The sequence below is a fragment of the Macrosteles quadrilineatus genome, unplaced genomic scaffold, assembly GCF_028750875.1.
Source record: "Macrosteles quadrilineatus isolate MER2022 unplaced genomic scaffold, UCM_ALF_1.0 Scaffold_2__2_contigs__length_208266976, whole genome shotgun sequence".
Lineage (NCBI taxonomy): Eukaryota > Metazoa > Arthropoda > Insecta > Hemiptera > Cicadellidae > Macrosteles > Macrosteles quadrilineatus.
In genome coordinates this window covers 44,581,406-44,603,142 of record NW_026542595.1, presented here as the reverse complement: position 1 = coordinate 44,603,142, position 21,737 = coordinate 44,581,406, and the positions used below count along the sequence as shown (strand labels likewise).

The 21,737-nt window shown below is 34.2% G+C and overlaps 1 protein-coding gene across 1 annotated transcript; it reads left to right on the top strand.

Annotated features, from left to right (window-relative positions):
* The first annotated feature begins 3,866 nt into the window (after nucleotides 1–3,866).
* LOC128985723 (probable ribosome biogenesis protein RLP24) lies at nucleotides 3,867–20,546 on the top strand. The gene is made up of 4 exons (XM_054405535.1): nucleotides 3,867–4,093; nucleotides 10,266–10,452; nucleotides 11,393–11,542; nucleotides 20,378–20,546. Exons 1-4 carry the CDS (start codon nucleotides 4,013–4,015, stop codon nucleotides 20,473–20,475), a joined length of 516 nt encoding a protein of 171 aa, XP_054261510.1. The 5' UTR covers nucleotides 3,867–4,012; the 3' UTR covers nucleotides 20,476–20,546.
* The last annotated feature ends 1,191 nt before the right edge of the window (nucleotides 20,547–21,737 follow it).

Here is a 21,737-nt window from a genome sequence, read left to right as displayed (position 1 = left end):
TAGACTTTAGGCTAAAATTAACCTAAATATATATGTTTAGATTTTAATGATTTTATAATATGTGCTACATTTAAGTGTATACTTTAATTTAAAATGATAAAATTTTGGGGAATATCGTCACAACATAGGTAAATGTTTGTCCGAACATTATTAGGACGCTGAGAACAAATTCGTTAGCTGGATTTTAAGCTAAAATTAACCTAAATATATATGTTTCGATTTTAATGATTTTTTAATATGTGCTACATTTAAGTGTATACTTTAATTTAAAATGATAAAATTTTGGGGAATACCGTCACAACATAGGTAAATGTTCGTCCGAACATTATTAGTACGCTGAGAACAAATTCGTTAGCTAGACTTTAGGCTAAAATTAACCTAAATATATATGTTTAGAATTGAATGATTTTTTAATATGTTGTACATTCCAGTGTATACTTTAATTTAAAATGATAAAATTTTGGGGAATATCGTAACAACATAGGTAAATGTTTGTCCGAACATTATTAGGACGCTGAGAACAAATTCGTTAGCTGGACTTTAGGCTAAAATTAACCTAAATATATATGTTTAGAATTGAATGATTTTTTAATATGTTGTACATTCAAGTGTATACTTTAATTTAAAATGATAAAATTTTGGGGAATACCGTCACAACATAGGTAAATGTTCGTCCGAACATTATTAGGACGCTGAGAACAAATTCGTTAGCTAGACTTTAGGCTAAAATTAACCTAAATATATATGTTTAGAATTGAATGATTTTTTAATATGTTGTACATCCAAGTGTATACTTTAATTTAAAATGATAAAATTTTGGGGAATATCGTCTCAACATAGGTAAATGTTCGTCCGAACATTCTTAGTACGCTGAGCGCTAATTCGTTAGCTGGACTTTGAGCTAAAATTAACCTAAATATATATGTTTAGATTTTAATAATTTTTTAATATGTTGTACATTTAAGTGTATACTTTAATTTAAAATGATAAAATTTTGGGGAATATCGTCACAACATAGGTAAATGTTCGTCCGAACATTATTAGTACGCTGAGAACAAATTCGTTAGCTAGACTTTAGGCTAAAATTAACCTAAATATATATGTTTAGAATTGAATGATTTTTTAATATGTTGTACATCCAAGTGTATACTTTAATTTAAAATGATAAAATTTTGGGGAATACCGTCACAACATAGGTAAATGTTCGTCCGAACATTATTAGGACGCTGAGAACAAATTCGTTAGCTAGACTTTAGGCTAAAATTAACCTAAATATATATGTTTAGAATTGAATGATTTTTTAATATGTTGTACATTTAAGTGTATACTTTAATTTAAAATGATAAAATTTTGGGGAATATCGTCACAACATAGGTAAATGTTTGTCCGAACATTATTAGGACGCTGAGAACAAATTCGTTAGCTGGACTTTAGGCTAAAATTAACCTAAATATATATGTTTAGAATTGAATGATTTTTTAATATGTTGTACATTCAAGTGTATACTTTAATTTAAAATGATAAAATTTTGGGGAATACCGTCACAACATAGGTAAATGTTCGTCCGAACATTATTAGGACGCTGATAACAAATTCGTTAGCTAGACTTTAGGCTAAAATTAACCTAAATATATATGTTTAGAATTGAATGATTTTTTAATATGTTGTACATCCAAGTGTATACTTTAATTTAAAATGATAAAATTTTGGGGAATATCGTCTCAACATAGGTAAATGTTCGTCCGAACATTCTTAGTACGCTGAGCGCTAATTCGTTAGCTGGACTTTGAGCTAAAATTAACCTAAATATATATGTTTAGATTTTAATAATTTTTTAATATGTTGTACATTTAAGTGTATACTTTAATTTAAAATGATAAAATTTTGGGGAATATCGTCACAACATAGGTAAATGTTCGTCCGAACATTATTAGTACGCTGAGAACAAATTCGTTAGCTAGACTTTAGGCTAAAATTAACCTAAATATATATGTTTAGAATTGAATGATTTTTTAATATGTTGTACATCCAAGTGTATACTTTAATTTAAAATGATAAAATTTTGGGGAATATCGTAACAACATAGGTAAATGTTCGTCCGAACATTATTAGGACGCTGAGAACAAATTCGTTAGCTAGACTTTAGGCTAAAATTAACCTAAATATATATGTTTAGAATTGAATGATTTTTTAATATGTTGTACATTTAAGTGTATACTTTAATTTAAAATGATAAAATTTTGGGGAATATCGTCACAACATAGGTAAATGTTTGTCCGAACATTATTAGGACGCTGAGAACAAATTCGTTAGCTGGATTTTAAGCTAAAATTAACCTAAATATATATGTTTCGATTTTAATGATTTTTTAATATGTGCTACATTTAAGTGTATACTTTAATTTAAAATGATAAAATTTTGGGGAATACCGTCACAACATAGGTAAATGTTCGTCCGAACATTCTTAGTACGCTGAGCGCTAATTCGTTAGCTGGACTTTGAGCTAAAATTAACCTAAATATATATGTTTAGATTTTAATAATTTTATAATATGTGCTACATTTAAGTGTATACTTTAATTTAAAATGATAAAATTTTGGGGAATATCGTCACAACATAGGTAAATGTTTGTCCGAATATTATTAGGACGCTGAGAACAAATTCGTTAGCTGGATTTTAAGCTAAAATTAACCTAAATATATATGTTTTGATTTTAATGATTTTTTAATATGTGCTACATTTAAGTGTATACTTTAATTTAAAATGATAAAATTTTGGGGAATATCGTCACAACATAGGTAAATGTTCGTCCGAACATTATTAGTACGCTGAGAACAAATTCGTTAGCTAGACTTTAGGCTAAAATTAACCTAAATATATATATTTAGAATTGAATGATTTTTTAATATGTTGTACATCCAAGTGTATACTTTAATTTAAAATGATAAAATGTTGGGGAATATCGTCACAACATAGGTAAATGTTTGTCCGAACATTATTAGGACGCTGAGAACAAATTCGTTAGCTAGACTTTAGGCTAAAATTAACCTAAATATATATGTTTAGAATTGAATGATTTTTTAATATGTTGTACATTCCAGTGTATACTTTAATTTAAAATGATAACATTTTGGGGAATATCGTCTCAACATAGGTATATGTTCGTCCGAACATTCTTAGTACGCTGAGCGCTAATTCGTTAGCTGGACTTTAAGCTAAAATTAACCTAAATATATATGTTTAGATTTTAATGATTTTTTAATATGTTGTACATTTAAGTGTATACTTTAATTTAAAATGATAAAATTTTGGGGAATATTGTCACAACATAGGTAAATGTTTGTCCGAACTTTCTTAGTACGCTGAGTGCTAATTCGTTAGCTGGACTTCAGGCTGAAATTAACTTAAATATATTATATATGGTTTTTAATAATTCTTTAATATGTATTTAAAACAATAATATTTGGTCGAATATTGTTTCAACATAGTTTCAAGTACGTCCAAACACTCCTTGTATGCTGAGAACATATATATGATAAAATTTATATGTTTCGATTTATTTATACTTTTTGGTGCGTATATGTGCTATATTACATATACACAGTTATTAGTTTTAGTTCGGAAAACTATTAATTATCCATAGAAGGTAAATTCAAATGCGAGGTCTTTTTTTTGTGCATCGACTGTACTGCTCAAACCTAGGCGTTATCTGATTGGTCGAGAGGGCGAAGAGGGGAAATCGTTGTGGGAGGGGGAAAAATGTAGGGTCGACAGCTGGCGATAGCTGTCTTCACGATCGTAGAGTAAACCGGAAAAAAATCCAACTTCCTGTCTTCAGTCTTCAGTCCTCACCTCACCTACCTCAGCAGACCTCACTGTCTCTCACTCTCACTCTATTTTGTCACACACAACACAACTACAACATAAGTTAGGTTAAGTGCAATTTCGAAGATTATAATCTGTTTTGAAGTGTAACGTCATTTACATATAGGTTTGGGACAAATAATTCAAAATGAGAATTGAAGCCTGTTATTTTTGTTCATCGAGAATATTTCCAGGTCATGGAATTCAATTTGTGAGAAATGATTGCAAGGTAGGTTTCTCCAGACGTAGGTCTAGGCCTATGGCATCCTTAGATTTTACATTTATTTACCGCAGACTAGGACTAATATTATGTAATTTCTAGCAATACCTAGAATTGATCATAACATTTCAATTTTTGGAGATGACAACCTTAACTAGCTTACTTGATGATGTCCCACTAGCATCGCTCCTGCGAAGTGGACAAAATGGGTAGAAAACACAATAATAGGCCTAATTGATCTTCTACTTTAAAATAGGCCGCTTCACATAAATATTCCTTTAACATCTTCTTAAATTTATTGATATTTTGCTCTTGAATAATGTTCCTTGGTAGCGAGTTGTAGATCTTGACACTACTTAAATATGGGCTCTTGCAGGCCAAAGTTGAGTTAACTTGAGGTACCGGTACATGTACTTGATTAGCTCTTCTCGTGTTGAACTGATGAACCAGATTGTTTGTGAAAAAGATGTCCGGATTATTCCTCACCAATATGGCAGATTCTAATATAAATAGTGATAGGAGAGTTAAAATTCCAAGGTCCTTGAACAGGGGCCTAACTTACCGTGAGCAAGACGTTGAGCACCACACATTCTCCTAATAATTCGTTTCCTTCTGGAGGAGAAAGATCCTATTGGCCATGGTACTACCTCCCCAGAACACTATTCCATAAGATATTATACCAACTGTGAAAACATCCATAATAAACTTTTAACAAAATGTCAGTCTGGACCAATTTCTGGAGCCTAGTAATTAATGTAAATTGATTACGATATTAATCTTGAAGCTATTGAATTAATATGTTCATCCCACTTGAGATTCTCTGTTATGTGCAGGCTAAGATATTTTAGGCTACTTTTTCACGAGAAGTGAGTGCGACCCCATCTAGCACTAGTTGAGGAGCTGGTTCAGGTTTTTTCCTATTGTAAAATTTCATAAGGTTTGTCTTGTCAGAGTTCAAGATCAAGCAGTTTTCGTTACACCAGTTTTGCATCTCAATTAAACTAGATTGAGTATCTTCAATAAGACTGACACGATCAGAGTTATAGATTAGGTGATATACATCGTCAGTAAAATGCCGCATATTTCCAGATGTTATGGAGCCAGAGGTAGGTCATTAATATATAGAGCAAGAACAATAGGGGCCCTAGGTTTGATCCCTGTGGAACACCCACATTCATGGCAGGGGATGGAGCCGACTTATATGTGCGTAGAGTATTGTCATTCCCCAAATGCTTGAGTGATACGACCAAGTGGCGGTCTCTTAAATAAGAGAATATCCAATGCAGAGGTCCTGCAATGCCCAGGGAAAGTAGTTTACGAAGCAGGGCACTATGGTTTAGCAGGTCAAAGGCCTTGGTCATGTCATAAAATAGGCATCAAAAGGCTCTCAGAAAGATCCAGGTGGTTATAGATGTTCCTCAGGAGGGCAAATTCAACATCAGATGTAGACATGTTTTTGGAACCCAAACTGACTCTCAGTCAATATATTATTAAATTCTATAAACCTAAGGAATCTCTTCAAAAAAAATATTTCAAATACTTTTCCTATACATGGTTGCACCGAAATCAGGCGATAATTACTAACAGTAAGTGGATCAGCCTTTTTATATACAGGTACTAGGCCTACTTTAAAAGATGTTTTTAACTTTGTTGGAAAACAGCCAGTTTCAAAGGATTTATTTATTTAATTTGCGAGGGCTTCAATAACATTTTCATTACAAAGCTTGAGAAGGCTGCATGGTATCTCATCAACACCTGAACTTTTCTTGGATCCCAGTGAATTTACCACCTCCCTCACCTCAGCAACAGTAGTAGGTATGTGTGAGAAAAAAGCGTCCCTCACCTAAGTCAACAGGGAGCTCAGGAGCACAATTGCCATTTTGCCAATCTAGAAATTTTCTCAAAAAAAAGAACTCGCAAGTGAATTACCTACAATGATTTGGGGGTTTGTCACAACAACATTATCAATTTTCAAGCTTAAGTTAGTATGTGTTTCATAATCTTCATCACAAAGTGCACGGACCACAGCCCACGACTCCTTACTAGTATTTTTTGAGTTTAGAATTCTATTATACTAAAATAAGACTTTTTTGTCTGAGTAACAAGAGACGAATGCTGCCGTTTGGCCCTTCTGTAGGCCCTCTTAACATCTTCTGAACAACCCTGTGACCTTGTGTCCCATGCGAGTGTACAACCTCATTACCAATCCAAGAAGAGCTAGGTTCATTTCTATTCTTACAGGTTAAGGCAGGAAAGCTTACATCGAAGATATATTTAAACAATTCATAAAAGTTGTCACAAATAATGTCTAGGCCAAAATCTAAATCTTAAACCAAGCGTCCACACTAAGGCATAGGCCTAATTATACAGCCACTCAAAATAGTTTGCATTATGCCTACCAAGGTGTCAAAATGTACAATTTCTTGCACTCCTCCATCAAAAACCTGTGTGTTTTAAAATTCAAACATGTCTTGAAAACTAACTCTAACCGAGGCTTGTCTGTAAAACATGAAGTGTAGCCTACTTTAGTTTTGAATTTTAGCCTAGTTATTTTATTTTTAATGCAAGAGCCGTCTAGATTGTTATGTTTTTCTTTTGAAGATTGTCATGAACTTTGTACCTAGTTTTAACGACAATAAATTATTCATTATCATTCATCAATTGACAGATAGCCTATCACTAGGCCTATAGCCTAATTGAACCACAAACAAATTCTTGTAGGCTTGGCTTAGGTTATAATTTTTACTTTTCTCCCCTATACATGATATATGTAGAAAGACTCTTTTTAACTATGGAAATTCTAATTCAAATTAAAAGAAAATTTATTTAGGCCTATACCATTACATTCTGCATTTAGTGCAGATTCCGAATAGATAAGTATACTAGCAGAGTACCCGTCCTTCGTACAGTGTTGTCATATATGTATAAAACGCCTATTACAGTTATACTCAAGCTTTGCATTTGCAATGGGGGAGGACACGGTTAAATAAAATTTGCTTCTTTAAATTTACGGTATACCATAGTATTACACATCTACCATAGCCATAATGTTCTACCACTTCACCTAAACAATAAAGAAAGATAAATTATTAAAAGTTTGCAAAATATCACAAATTATTCATGAAATTAAAAACATAAACATAACTGTAAACAATCCTACTTTGACAGTTCTCATTGCGTATCACAGTTTTTTGTTGCTGCTTATAGTTCAAAATAATAGTGCTGCACCCTGTTGGTAAATCTTATAACTTTTTAATGCTTTTGTTCATCATAGAACTAACTTTTTTAGTTGAAACAGCTGACTAAATTCTTTAATTCCTTTTAAATATGAACGAGCTGTTGGCCCGTCCTACGTACGGGAATCGAATACAGTAGACAATTAAAACTGAATATGATTCAGAACAGCTAGTTTACAACTTGGTGGCCGATTCACACACACTGGCTTTGAATACAGTAGCTACATACTACCTTCCACTGCATAGGCCTACTATCACTAACCGTACCCTGTTTTACCACCTTGGCCACTGAAACCTCTAAAATGATCCTGGCCTACCGATCTCTTTTATCCCCTGCCATTTCTGGATGACAGGAAGATACCAGTCTGAAGATGTCTTTCATTTCTTGGTCTTCCAAGTGGTCGTCTACCTTTTAGTACTCCTTGGAATACACTTTTAAAAGTTAATGTATCTTCTCTCCGCCATGCAAAGCCTGCCCAGCCCATCCGAGATCCGAGCCTTTTGGTCTACTTTTGGAATGTACCCCTTTATCAAGTTTCTGAATCATACAGTACTAGGCCTACTGGGATAGTTATGATATGGTATGAATCGATTTTGATTTCTACTGACACCCTGCAGCTTACTGGTCAGTTTTCTACCTACCTACTACACCGGTTGACATTTTCATTTACGAATTAAATGTGTACTGTATGCAGTCACACTTATGTTCAAACATCTAGAAAAAGATGTATCAACACGTAAACCACTTATATCTTAAAGGATTCAGCACTGTACTTAGACGGATTGCATTTATAACAAAACTTGATTATACGTTTAAAATCTTTAGTTCAAAATTACACAATCTCCTGATAACATAGATCTTTAAAGGTAGAAAATAAACAGCATGTAAAAGTAAAATAATGTGTAGGCAAACTCTGAAGATCAATATTTTTGTATACAAACAACTTGTAACATAAACATTTCAATGACAGTTAGAAACCAGCTGTTAGTTAAACCACCACTAAAACGACTTTAACTCGTCCGTCGGCTGCTAGACTTTTTGAAAATTAAAACTTAATTTCTAAAAAACTGGGACCCTAAGCTAAAATTATGGCTTCGACATTCCCTAGTCCTCAAAATTATCTTTCTTTCAACACAAAAATCATGAAAATCGGTCAAGTGGGTGATTCAGAATCGTGAAATATAAGAACAGTGTTTTGTTTTAATATTATAGATACTCATAAGGTTAACATGGGGAACTGCAGAGCTACTGGGGCGGAGCCCGAAAGGATTTTTGAGAAAAGAATATGCCTATATGTTAATCGGGAATGTGAGCTATCGTCATGCCAAATTTCAGCCCAATCCGTCCAGTCGTTAATGCGTGATTGAACTTCAAACAAATAAACAAACACACAAACTTTCACATTTGTAATATTAGTAAGATTATTGTACTTAATCTGTGTTATTGAAGGCTAGGAGTGAGTTAACAACTTCGCGCACTATTCGATGAATTGGCAAATCTCCGCTGGGTCCCTCATGGTTGTGGGGGAAGGCTGCCACATTGGCGCGCTTTCCTTAACTCATACTTAGCGTCCCAGTTGTATTATTTACTTCATTATTTATTATTTACACAATTAAATTAATTTTGACTATATTTCATTTAAAGTGCTCAACTTAAAGAAATTCTCATTAGAAGGAATGTCAAAAGCAGTGGGACCTTTCGAATATCATGCTGGTGGTTATTAAGCTTATTTTTGTCATGCAAAAAGGATATCAACCTTATGAGGGCAATTTCAAATATAACTTTGCACCACTACTGTCCTGACAAGGGTTTTTACATTAACATATCTAATATATAAAATTCTCGTGTCACAGTGTTTGTCTGCAAACTCCTCCGGAACGACTTCACCGATCGTTATGAAATTTGGTGTGTAAATTCTGTAGGTATGCGAATCGGACGTAAACTATTTCCCGTTTCGAAATTCTTAAAAGGGCTCCGCCCCAGTGGCTCTGGAGTTTCCCATGTTAACCTTATGAGAAATGGAATTAATGAATCTTAACAGCTGTTTCAATTAAACAAGTTGGTTCTGTTCTATGATGTTCAATAGCATTAAAGTTACAAGGATTACCTACAGGGTGCAGCACTATTATTTCTTTTACATTTATGACAACAGCTAATTTGCAACCAAAAGGTGAGTGAGCGTAGCGAACGAACTTCAACCTGGAGGCGAGTTAGCGTAGCGAACAAGCTAACCTGAAGGCAAGTGAGCGCAGCGAACGAGCTCCAACCTAAAGGTGAGTGAGCGTAGCGAACGAGCTCCAACCCAAAGGTGAGTGAGCGTAGCGAACGAACTTCAACCTGGAGGCGAGTTAGCGTAGCGAACGAGCTAACCTGAAGGCAAGTGAGCGCAGCGAACGAGCTCCAACCTAAAGGTGAGTGAGCGTAGCGAACGAGCTCCAACCCAAAGGTGAGTGAGCGTAGCGAACGAACTTCAACCAGGACGTGATTGAGCGATGCGAACGAGATCATCTTGAAAATTAAACGTAACGGTACTTTCTTTCCATCGGTCTGTCTTAGGGGAAACCTATAACTTAGGCGATACGAAGTTCGCCGGGTCAGCTAGTATCTTTATAAATAAGCACAACCTTTGAGGTCTTGATTTTTTGCTAGGAAAAACGTCTGTCCATCTAATAAAAATTCATTGACAGGTGACGGGTTAGCTTATCGGCCTCAATTGGATTAGGCCTACAGCTTATTTACGCTTCCAGTATGTAGGCCTAGTTAACATAACATCATCATATCATAGGTAAGTTAATATTATGCTTAATAAAATAACTTATTCAGGCACACCAAAAACCTTCCCATTAGATCTTATCATGTACCTACCTTATAGTTCAAATACTGTTTTAAAATATTAGGGTTTGTTAATACGTTTAAAATATGTTTTTAATACGTTTGTTTTCAGATTTTCAAATTTTGCCGGTCCAAGTGTCATGCAGCATTCAAGAAAAAGAAGAACCCAAGGAAAGTTAGATGGACCAAAGCATATCGAAAAATTGTGGGAAAAGAACTTGCAGTTGATCCTGCTTTTGAGTTTGAAAAAAGAAGGAATGTACCTCTAAAGTATGACAGGGAAATATGGCAAAAAACAAGTGAGTTTAAAGTGATGATTTAGCACTAATGATTTGTGGCCTACAGTATTGTTTATTGTCTAAAATGTTTCTTTCACATGTTGTAGGATTTTTGTGTTCGTGTTTTTTATAGTAGGCTACACAATCATTGGCATAAAAATAATGTTTTTTGTAAGGAAAAAGCGCAAACTCTAGTGTTGTTAGTAGCCTATTAAAAACAAAATGACACGCTTCAATCCACTTTACTACACACTCACTTGACTCAGTGACAGCCCAGAGACAATTTATTATTCCTATAAGTAACATTTTAGAATTTTTAGGATTTTTTGTGAGGATAGCAAACTTACCTTAATGGTAAAGATTTGTGTCTATTGTGCCCATTCAGGTAAGCCTGATATCCTTACAAAAAATCTTAAAAACCTAGGCCCTTGTGCTAGGCCTATATTTTGTAAACATCCTTATTGTTTTAATAATATTATTATTATTATTTATTTATTTTTTTTTTTTTGTAGCCACCTATTGTAAAAATAATGTTACTGGTACTCGTGTTATAATTTAAATTCCTCTTTGATATTTGTTTGTAAAATCTTTATTTACCATTGATGTAGTAGGTACCTATTTATTTCATGTGTTTAAAAGGGTTTAATTTGAATTGGTTGGTTAGAATTTTCATTGTATCTTTATTTTTTTCTTTACTTAAAAACACCCCTGGTGTTTCACATTTACTTGGTATAAGGACATGAAGACAGGGCTAGGTGTTGTGTAACCAATCCATTTAGAAAATTCTATACAACAAAAATATTGAAAATAATGGCATAGATAGGTTATTGAAAATAGATTTTTTTAGGTAGGCCTATTGGTATCTTTGTTGATAAATTTTGGTATTGACACATCTATAATGTTTTACTCAGGCTAGATATCTCCAATTTATCAAGTTATGTAACTTTTACTTTGGTTGTAGTTGAAGCAATGAAGAAAGTTGAAACAATTAAGAACAAGCGGCAGGCGGCCTACATGATGGAGAGGTTGAGGAAAGGCAAGGAGATCGAGGACCGTAGAGACATTCGGGAAGTGCAGCGGGATCTATCCCTCATCCGAGCTCCTCATGCAGGTATGAATGATTAACATTTGATAAATAGTTGTAATTATATTATTTACATACATATGAGAGTTTTGTTCCAATTGTTAAAAATAGGCTAAGTCAAAATAAGTCATAAAAACTAGTTAACCTTCATATAGATTTACATTACGAAAAAATATTTTAGCTTTAAAGTGAATAACAAGCTACAACACGCAGGAATATTTTTACTATTTAATAACTCTAATCATAAAAGATTAGTAATTTTCCCTACAACCTTATGAATATCCTTAAAGTATTTGCAGATTCACTCTTGCATCAATCAATCAAATCCTCTTAGGATTGTGATAATCCATCAATTATTGAATTTCATTGTGCTTACCTATCACCTATAAAACATTTTGCCTTTAATAAAAATCTGTCATTTTGTTCGACTGTTGTCTGTAGTAAATTGTTTGTGTTTTTTATATACACTTATAATTTATTTGATAGCAATTTGAAAATAACCAATAATTATCCATAGCCTATGGAGTAAGAAGAAATTATTATCTCCTACCTAAGCACAGGCAACCAATATGGCAGTAGAACATTAGAAATATCCATTCTCAAATGTTTTAATAGGTATCCTTCCAAATCATAAGGTTTTTGTAATAGCTCTAGAATGTTTAAAACTGATTTAAAAGAACTGGAATGTCATTATTTGTTACTCATTTACCTTACCTTACCTCCTTGTCCATTGAAACCTCAGAAGGTTTTTGGCCTCGTCAACGATGCCTCTCCACTCTTCTCTATCCTCCGCAGCCTCAGGAGTAGTGCCCAATACAGCCACATCCTTCAGTACCTGACTCCTCCATCGCAGTCTCGGCCTGCCGAGTGGTCTTCTGCCTTCTGGTTTGTTCTGGTCCACAGCTTTAATTAATGATGAGTTCTCTCTCCTCCACACATGTTCAGCCCATCTCAGTCTCCTGCTTTTTATCCTTGCTACTACATCTGGATGGTGATACACATCTCTCAATTCTCTATTCTTCCTAATTCTCCAGCCTTCTTCATCTTGAATTGGTCCGTATAATTTTCTCAGAATCTTGTTTTCAAAAATAATAAGTTTCTTTTCCCATTCTTTTGTTAGTGACCATGTTTACGATCCATATAGTAGTACTAGAAGAATGATGGAGTGGTAGATTTTAATTTTGGTACTTTTGGACAGAGTTTTTTACTTGAGCATATTGACTAGGGACCAGTAGGTTGCTGAGGCTACAATTACTCTATTTTGGATTTCTTTTTTCTCTTTGTTATCATGTGTTATTGTTATGCCGAGGTACTTAAACTCATCCACATGCTCAAACTCAAAATCATCCACTTTAAAATTCTCTTTCCGGGCTACTCCTTCGGTTCTAGCCACATTCATATATTTAGTTTTTTGATTGTTTATTGTTAGCCCAACATGGTTGGCTTCTTTTATTAGGGCTTTTGTTAAGCTCTCTAGATCCTTTCTGTTTTCTGCAAGAAGTGCCACATCGTCAGCAAACACTAGCACATTAATTTTTGTTCCAATATTAATTCCTGCTGCTAACTGTTTAGTCTTTTTGAGTTCATCTTCAATCACTGAATTAAAAAGGAGGGGCGAAAGGCCATCTCCTTGACGCACTCCTGTTGTTACTTCAAAACTTGAAGTATATTCTCCATTTATTTTCACTTTGCAGCGTGATTTTTTAATACACTTTCTTGTCAGGTCAATAAGTTTGTCAGGAATGCCAAACATTTACATTTTTTCATACATTTTCTTCCTAAGTACACTAGCATATGCTTTTTGAAAATCAATGAACAGTAGGTGGACTTCTTTATTATATTCCCAATATTTCAAAAGAGATTGTTTGATAGTAAATATCTGGTCCGTTGTGGAGCGACCTTGGATTGGATAAATCCAGCTTGGTGGTCTTCTATATTTTGTTACTCATTTAATTTATTTAATTGATGGTTAAAGTTATACTAGTAAACCCGTTGCTCAAAATCGAGCAGTTACTATGTATTACAGGAGTATACACTAAAAACGCAGTGAATTCCTCCCAACAATTTTAGATTAATATATTTTATTTGACTTATTAAATAATAAGTATCTTCTGGAAGTACTCAATCTGCTTATAAAAGATCTTTTCAATCAATATTTACGGAAATGGATTTCAAACCAAGACAATAGAAGACATCACAAGAAAGACAAGGAGAAAATCAATAGCTACAATAAACTACACAGCAGAACAACATTAGAAGAGATGAAAGAGGAAAATACCAGATATGTCACAGATTGTGATAACTTCTCCATTGCACAGACTGTGAACTTCGTTTACCGCTTCAAAAGCCACATATCTGCGTGGAGAAACAACAAACCAGAAAGATGAAATGTCGCACAATACCTGTTACAAAATGGCCGCGCAATAGACAAATAGAGGATAGTCTATGTATTCACCTTCTTAGAAAGTTGAAAGATTGTGTAACCAAAAACATGCTGATAACTGCCTATTATGCTTTTTTTCATTCTCACTTAAAGTATGGCATAACTTTATGGGGCAACTCGTGTAGTGCATTAGAGGCTTTTAAGTGGTAAAAAAGAGCTGTAAGAGTCATTACAAATGTTTCAGATAGGGAGTCATGTGTTCCTTTATTCAAAGAGCTTAAAATAATGACTCTTCCAAATTTGTACATATATTGCTGCCTGATGGATGTTAAGAATTCTATTTGTAAATTGTCTGTTAAAAAAGAAATACATGACTATCAAACGAGGAAAAACTATCTTCTTAATTTAATCTCTGTAAGGTTGGAAAAAACAAGAAACAGTCATGTTTATATGAAAATTAAATTATTTAATAAACTGCCAGAAAACATGTGGAATATAACTTCAAAACAGTTTGAAAATAAGATTAAAATATGGTTAAGAGAACATATTTTTTATACTGTTGATGAATTTTTAGCTTGTGACATTAGTACTTTAGGAATTTAAATTGGATAATTGTTTAGATTTTATATTAATTGTTTGTTATGTCATTCCCTGGTGTTTTTATATTTTGTTATTGTTTTTATCTATAAATTAATATTCTATTTTTCAATGTACCTTTTACTTAGAATAGGCTATTTACATACATTAAATGCTTGTGACTTTGTCAATTGCACACATGTGTTTAAAGACAATAAAAATCTTTGACTTTGACTTTATTTTAAAGAATTGTAAAGAAGGATATGAAATGAATGCTTGGGAAGAACTGTATAAAGAAAAGTGTAAAAATAGTAATAAGCTGATTAATGAACAAGTAAATTTCGACTCCAGTTGTAATTATAAAAATGTATTGGCCAGTGCTTCCGGTAGCCAATAGGATATAAGTAGGGACGCCATTCATGATTATGTCATTTGCCTATTGGGTCTGATGATGATTGGAGTGTCCAATTGAAATCGATCACCACTTACCATCTTTTATGTATATTTACTGCCTTGTGAGTAACAGTATTTGCACTGGGAGGCTGGATCAGTGGAGTCTAACTGAGACACTATTACGCCCACAGGGGGTACACTAGAGACCCCCAATGAACATAGTACCGGTAACACAAGAATGCGCGTGGGGGTATGCCAGACCCACGGTGGTGATAAAATGTCAATGACTCGATCAAAACTAACAACTCTGCGGCCAGATGATGGCATATTCTATTTTAGGCAGCTACTGTTATGGTCACCAGGCTTGCCACCATAAAATTATGACAAAATTATCGTATGTCATACCTCCGCGTGTGCGGTTAAAATCCCAGCGTTCTTTTGCAAACGCCCTGTATAAGCTATGCCAAATATTTTATTACCTTTTTGTCCTGAGCATTTTATGATTTAACAGGGACCTTTCGATTGTTAGGCTAGCACTCAGCTACCCAGAAATCTTCTGTGTAATACAAGCACAAACAGTCATTGCCACTCTCGAAATGTATGACCGCACTCAGTTAAAGTTTCTTGCAGCCATTTACAGTTCTCTTAAAGAGTGGCAATGACATACTTTGCGCTCTTAATACACAGATAGCTATTTGTTAACATTGAATTTTTGCAAAGGATTTTAGCGAATTTCCCTTTAGGGAAGCTATTAACGTAGGTCTCTAGGTCCGAGACCGATTTACTTATGTCCCCAGGGGCCAAAAACCCTATTCGTTCAAATTGTTATATATGTATATATATATATATATATATGTTATATCTATGTTTCTAAAAGAGGTTTTTGTATACATATATACATTTGAACGTTGTGAGCTCGGACACCGTTGGACCGATTGCCATGAAACTTAGTGCATAGGGGTAAAATTTTATGGAGAAGGTTTGTAACACATCCATTTTAACTGAGCTCAACTGGGTTCCTCCCCAGAGGCCCAAAAGAGATCCCATATTAAGTTTATGGAAGTAGGATATTGTAAACACAAAAGTGGACCGCTGTGGAAATCAATTGCACATTTTTATGAAAGACATTTTCAAACATATGGACAATAATTTAAAATACAAGACTAATTTAAAAGCAGATGTTTACTTTCACCAACTGTTGGTTTGAATAATCTGTATTAGTCGTGATTTGGAATAGTGCCACAATATTTCATCAGAAAACTAGTTTACTTTTAGATAAGTCCAAATATATTAAACCCCGATTGTAGTACACCTGTGCACTCAACAACGTTTAATTTCTGCCCTACTGTATACATAACATAAAAAGTACTACTGTAAACATAAAAAGTAAAAACCTTTATCAAAGTAAAAACTTATATCTTTATTAGTGATGGGCGGATCCAAGAAAATGTCGGTACCGGATCCGGATCTTGAAAAAATATTTTCTTTTTTCAAGGGCGGGTTTTTTAATTTCATGATGGGTTAGCCTCTGGATCAAGGTAATGCAAATATAAAAGGTTTAATTTACCTGTTGCGTCAATTGATCCTTAAGTTATGAAATAACTACGGCCGTTTCGTACTGCTAAACGAGTACATCTTCAGGTTGTCTACGAACGTTAAAATAGGGCCTTCTCATCCGTGGGTGGAGTCGTCAGCACATTTAGGACTCATAACACGAACACATAACGAAACATTAAAATATTTACAATTAAAAACTTGGCCAAGTAGTCCGAACACGAGAGTTAGTGATGAGTCATGACTCATCATCTAACGTTACTGGTTACACAACTCTTGTGTTCGGACTACTTGGCCAAGTTTTTAATTGTAAATATTTTAATGTTTCGTTATGTGTTCGTGTTATGTGTCCTAAATGTGCTGACGACTCCACCCACGGATGAGAAGGCCGTATTTTAACGTTCGTAGACAACCTGAAGATGTACTCGTTTAGCAGTACGAAATGGCCGTAGTTATTTCATAACTTAAGGATCAATTGACGTAACAGGTAAATTAAACCTTTTATATTTGGGTTTTTTAAATAAAATAATTCATATGGCTAGGCAATGTCAAAGACTAACTGTGTCCATATAAAAACACTTAATATGTGTCGTTATTGAAAACAAAGTTATCACAATTCTACGTTGCCTAATGATTATCTGATTATCGATCGTAATTTTGAGGAGATACAAGAGACAAACTACCACCTATTGCGTTGTCTTTCTGACACAGCTTTTCGTATCGTAATCTACAACGCAGTGCGAGTGCGTGATTGGCTAGTCGCTATGACGACAGACGTGACAACCTACAGTGCGCACTGAGCACTGCGCCTTGTGTGGGAGGGGAGATTATACCAACAAACTATTTCAGGAATTCCATTTTGGGATGGATGAAAGATAAGGAAGAAACAAAAATTGGTCACGTGTGCAAATGTAGTGGGCGAGACAATAAGGCTATAAACGAGTATTGTCGCGTCGTTGTTCCTGGTTTGTTTACTTTTTCAGATTCCCTATCAAACGCCCCTATCTGCTATCTCTCTCTCTCCCCCCTCTCTCTCTAACGATGTACTGATTAAACAGATTGTGGTTGACGACTTTTCTACTTATAAGTTTCCCTGCGGTTATTTTAGTGCAATCAATCCCATAACCTTTCTATCGTTTATCAAAATAATTAATTAATCTGTTTTGTATTTTATTTCCTTTAAACTAACCCCTATTTACCATCTGTATTTTATAGAATAAAATGTTTGTTTATAAAGTTTGACTGGCCACACAATTTTTTACCTATTTTATTTTGTATAAAGTAACAGTTACTTTGATGATTTTATATATATATCAAGTGCTGCGTGCTGTAATTATGCTTTTTATGCTTTTTAATGCTTTTTATTATCAAAATAAGTAATGAATTATTAATTTTTTATAATACATGGGTCATTGAATACCATAATGTCATGTAGTTTCCTATTTGTAACTTGGAAATAATAATAATTGATAGTTAATTCTGGAAAATGAAAAATAGTGAACACATTCATAAACCTGTTGTCAAAACAGCAACGCGGGTGTAAGGGTTTATTGTTTCAGAGGCTAGGGTGTTTCAAGGACAAAGTGTCATGTAGTTTCCTATTTGTAACTTGCAAATAATAATAATTGATGGTTAATTCTGGAAAATGAAAAATAGTGAACGCATTCATAAACATGTTGTCAAAACAGCAACGCGGGTGTAAGGGTTTATTGTTTCAGAGGCTAGGGTGTTTCAAGGACAAAGTGTTGGGCATCCCGGCTTAGGGGGGGAGGGGTGGTGGTGAGATTGTGTGAAGAGGAGGAAACTGGTTTTGGCTATTTATTGATTAGTTCACCGACCCTTCTAGACAACAAAATTGAGTGACAGTGTTAAATCATTGTGTTCTGTATTTCATTTATTGTTTACTTTGTGTGTTATTCTATTAATTTCAGTGTTTTGCTCTATTTCCTTCTGGCCCCTTGCAAATTGTATTATCAATGCTAAATAATTGTAGTCAATTCAAATTATATTTTTGATTATTCAAATCTCCTACACAAAAAGACAAAAGTCAAACCAGGCAAGGGAAAAACCTGCTATTGTAATCCCCGTACCCAGCCATTTGGGAAGTGGTGAAAGTCTAGTCTAAATATAGCATAGCTCAAGGGTCTCACCCTTCCCTTCCCCCCCCCGTCAACCGCCTACTCAATGTTGCTATTCCGCTCATTTCGAGGTCATTGCACAACCCCTCCCTCCCTTCTATTGTTTTGCCTTTAGTGTTCCTATTCTGACTTTTATAAACATAAATGTATTGCTTACGTAACAATTCAGTAGTGGAATTTTCTATTGTGAAACAGTAGGCCTACTTTAAAACAAAATCACTACCGATCATGTCATTCTATTCTGTGTCAAGTCAGTATACCATTGCCAGTCAGTCGCCGGCGACTGCTTTGAGTTTACCTATTCTGTCGTGACAACTATAAAAATAGGTTAGGACAAGTACCTCTTGCTTATTTCTATATTTGTATTACTGTAGAATCTACAGTAATACAAATTATCCATCATTTTATGTAAACACAAGTTACATTTCAACAAATATTGATTTTTTACAATTTTAAACCAAACTGGCGAGTTCAAAGATAAGCTCGGCCGTACTCTGCTCAAACTCGAAATCTCGAATACTCGCCCGTTTTGTGTTAATGGTATAAAAAAAATCGGTTCCATTAAAACCGGATCCAGCCCAAGATCCGATTTTTTGTGGATCCAATCGGGCGTCGGTTCTAGCTCAGATCCGGCGGATCCGGTAGTCCGATATCCGGATCCGACCATCACTTATCTTCATACACCTAAAAAGTGAAAATATATAAAGATCGGTAACTGCTTGTAATTATACATATATGTGTCCGTCCAGACGATAACTTGAGTAATTTTTGTCCGATTTTGATAAAATTTTGGTTGAAGGTGTAAGGCGGGATAAACTTGAATGAGTTCGCGAACCAGCATGATCGGGCCATGGGAACAGGGTTTAACGGGGGGGGTTTTATGGGGTAAAAATGGGTTTTTCTCATTTTTTACCCCTAACCCTTTGGGTTCCAGCAATTTATTTTGGTACTTTCCGAAAAGTGCCAGAGTTTTAAGTCAGACATACATTAAGTCAGACATATACATTAAAACTCGTATGATCGAAAGTTGCGCCGGCCCGATATATCGTTGCAATGTATTCTTTGGTAAGACTACCGACGACGATATATCGTTGTGAAGTATTTTTCAGATGTGTTGTGCAATACGATATATCGTTGCGTGGCACTCAAAGGGTTAAAACACAACATTTTTCAATATTTCTCCAGACTCTTTTAAAGAGCTTAAAAAAACAAATAATGTAGTATATCCAAGTGTGTTTGTATGGTTCTGTATGAAGCCAAGAAAGTAGTTAGGCCTAGTTTTCTTGAAAATTTCAGTTTGAACAAGACCGTTTTAAGTAAGGTTGTGATAAAATTCACTATCTCAATCAATGTTAATGTAGCGAGAAAAGTAGCCAAAGTTCCGCTACAACTACTTAAAATGTAGCTACAGCTAAAGCTACAAAATCTTAAAAGTAGCATAGCTACGGCTAAAAAAAAGTAGCGTGCTACTGTAGCGTCGCTACTTGCAGCGCGCTACTTCCCAACACTGGTAACAAGCAACAAGGTATTTGAATTGTAGCTTGACCCAAAGATACTAAAATGTATCTGAAACTTCCGTCATTATTTTTACCAGTTCAATGATGTGGCCATCCATCAAAAACCAAGATTGATAATTTTTTAGAGAGTCCTCAGAGAGAGAGAAAGAACTATTGGGTAAACAAACAAAAAATGTCTTTAAACTAAAAAAAAAGAAAAAAAATAACTGGGTCGATTTTTTTTTTTAATCTTGCTGTTACCCATGTGGTACGTATTCTTTAAGGTTTTAGAATGTGATTTGACATTTTTCTTTGTTTACAGGGAAAGAGAAACAAAAGATGGAAGAAGCTATTGTCGAAGAAATACATGAATCAGATAATGAAATGGATATTGAAGAAGTAGATATCAAATCTGCATAATGTAATACCAATGTGTGATTGTTTTATAACTGTTGTAGACCTATGTGATGTTCAATATATTCTTAAACCTATGGTTTTGTATAACTCAACACCCACCTCCCACCCCATCACGGTTTAAAATATTTTGAGAGCGTTGGTGTCACAATAGTGATAACAGTGAACATTTTAACTGGATGTTCATAATGGGAAAGTACATTGCCCAATATTATGAGATTTAAATACAGATTTAGATTCTGGATAGTTTGTGAACTAAAATTATGGTTGATGGCAACTGCCAAGCAATCAAGAGTTTGTGTTACTTTAGATTTAGATTTACTTAGATTTAGTCCAGAAAACAGCTGTTTGCCGCCATCTGGGGTTTCATTTTGTTACTACTGTACTGTAATGAGTTTTTACCGGACAACAATTTGGCAATGAGTGGTTATAAACAATAACATAACCTTTCTTAGTTATCCTTTACATTAGTTATTAATTGCTCATGAGACAGTGGAGGACTAATAAAATTGGGAGCTACCGGGTAAAATTACTATGAGTTGTAATTGTTAGTCCTTTAGTCGATGGGTATATACAAGCAGTGCTCGATTTGTAATAAATGAGGTGCCGGAACTGTAAGCTTTTTAATGTGATAAGTACCTATTTATGACAATATTTTTATCTTTCCAAAAGAGAGGTATCGGAACTCCATTCCGCCACGGTACCCCACAAATCAAGCCCTGTATATAAGGATTTTTTAGTGAGAGTAGTATGGCGTAAAATATTGTACGTCATTCGTTCCTAATGTGAACGTGAATCGTTCCTAATCAACAGGTTGACTTGAGTTATTTATTCATTGATTTAGCTGTTTCAACGATTACCTCATCCATTGTTGGTGACTGAAATACAATAATTTAATTAAATTGTGGAAACTAAGTCCCATATTTAACAGTTATTTTTCAAGGTGGCTTGGTTTGGTTAAACTGTTCAAATAATTTAGTTTAAATGTTCTTTTATATTACTACTTATAGGCTTAGAAAAAATGGTGAAGTTTTTTACTGCCTGAACATTTTGAGTTTTATAAAGAAAATTAGACAACCTTATTTTGTGAAACGTGATATTATGGGCAATTCTCATTAAAAAACATACTGTTTTTCTTAATAAATTTACTATCCATTATTACCATTCCTTATATACCCGGTAACCGCTGTTCATGTGAAAACGATTGCTGCAAACCCAAACTCAAACGATGATGATGATAATAAAATAATGTTAATGATGTAGCTGCT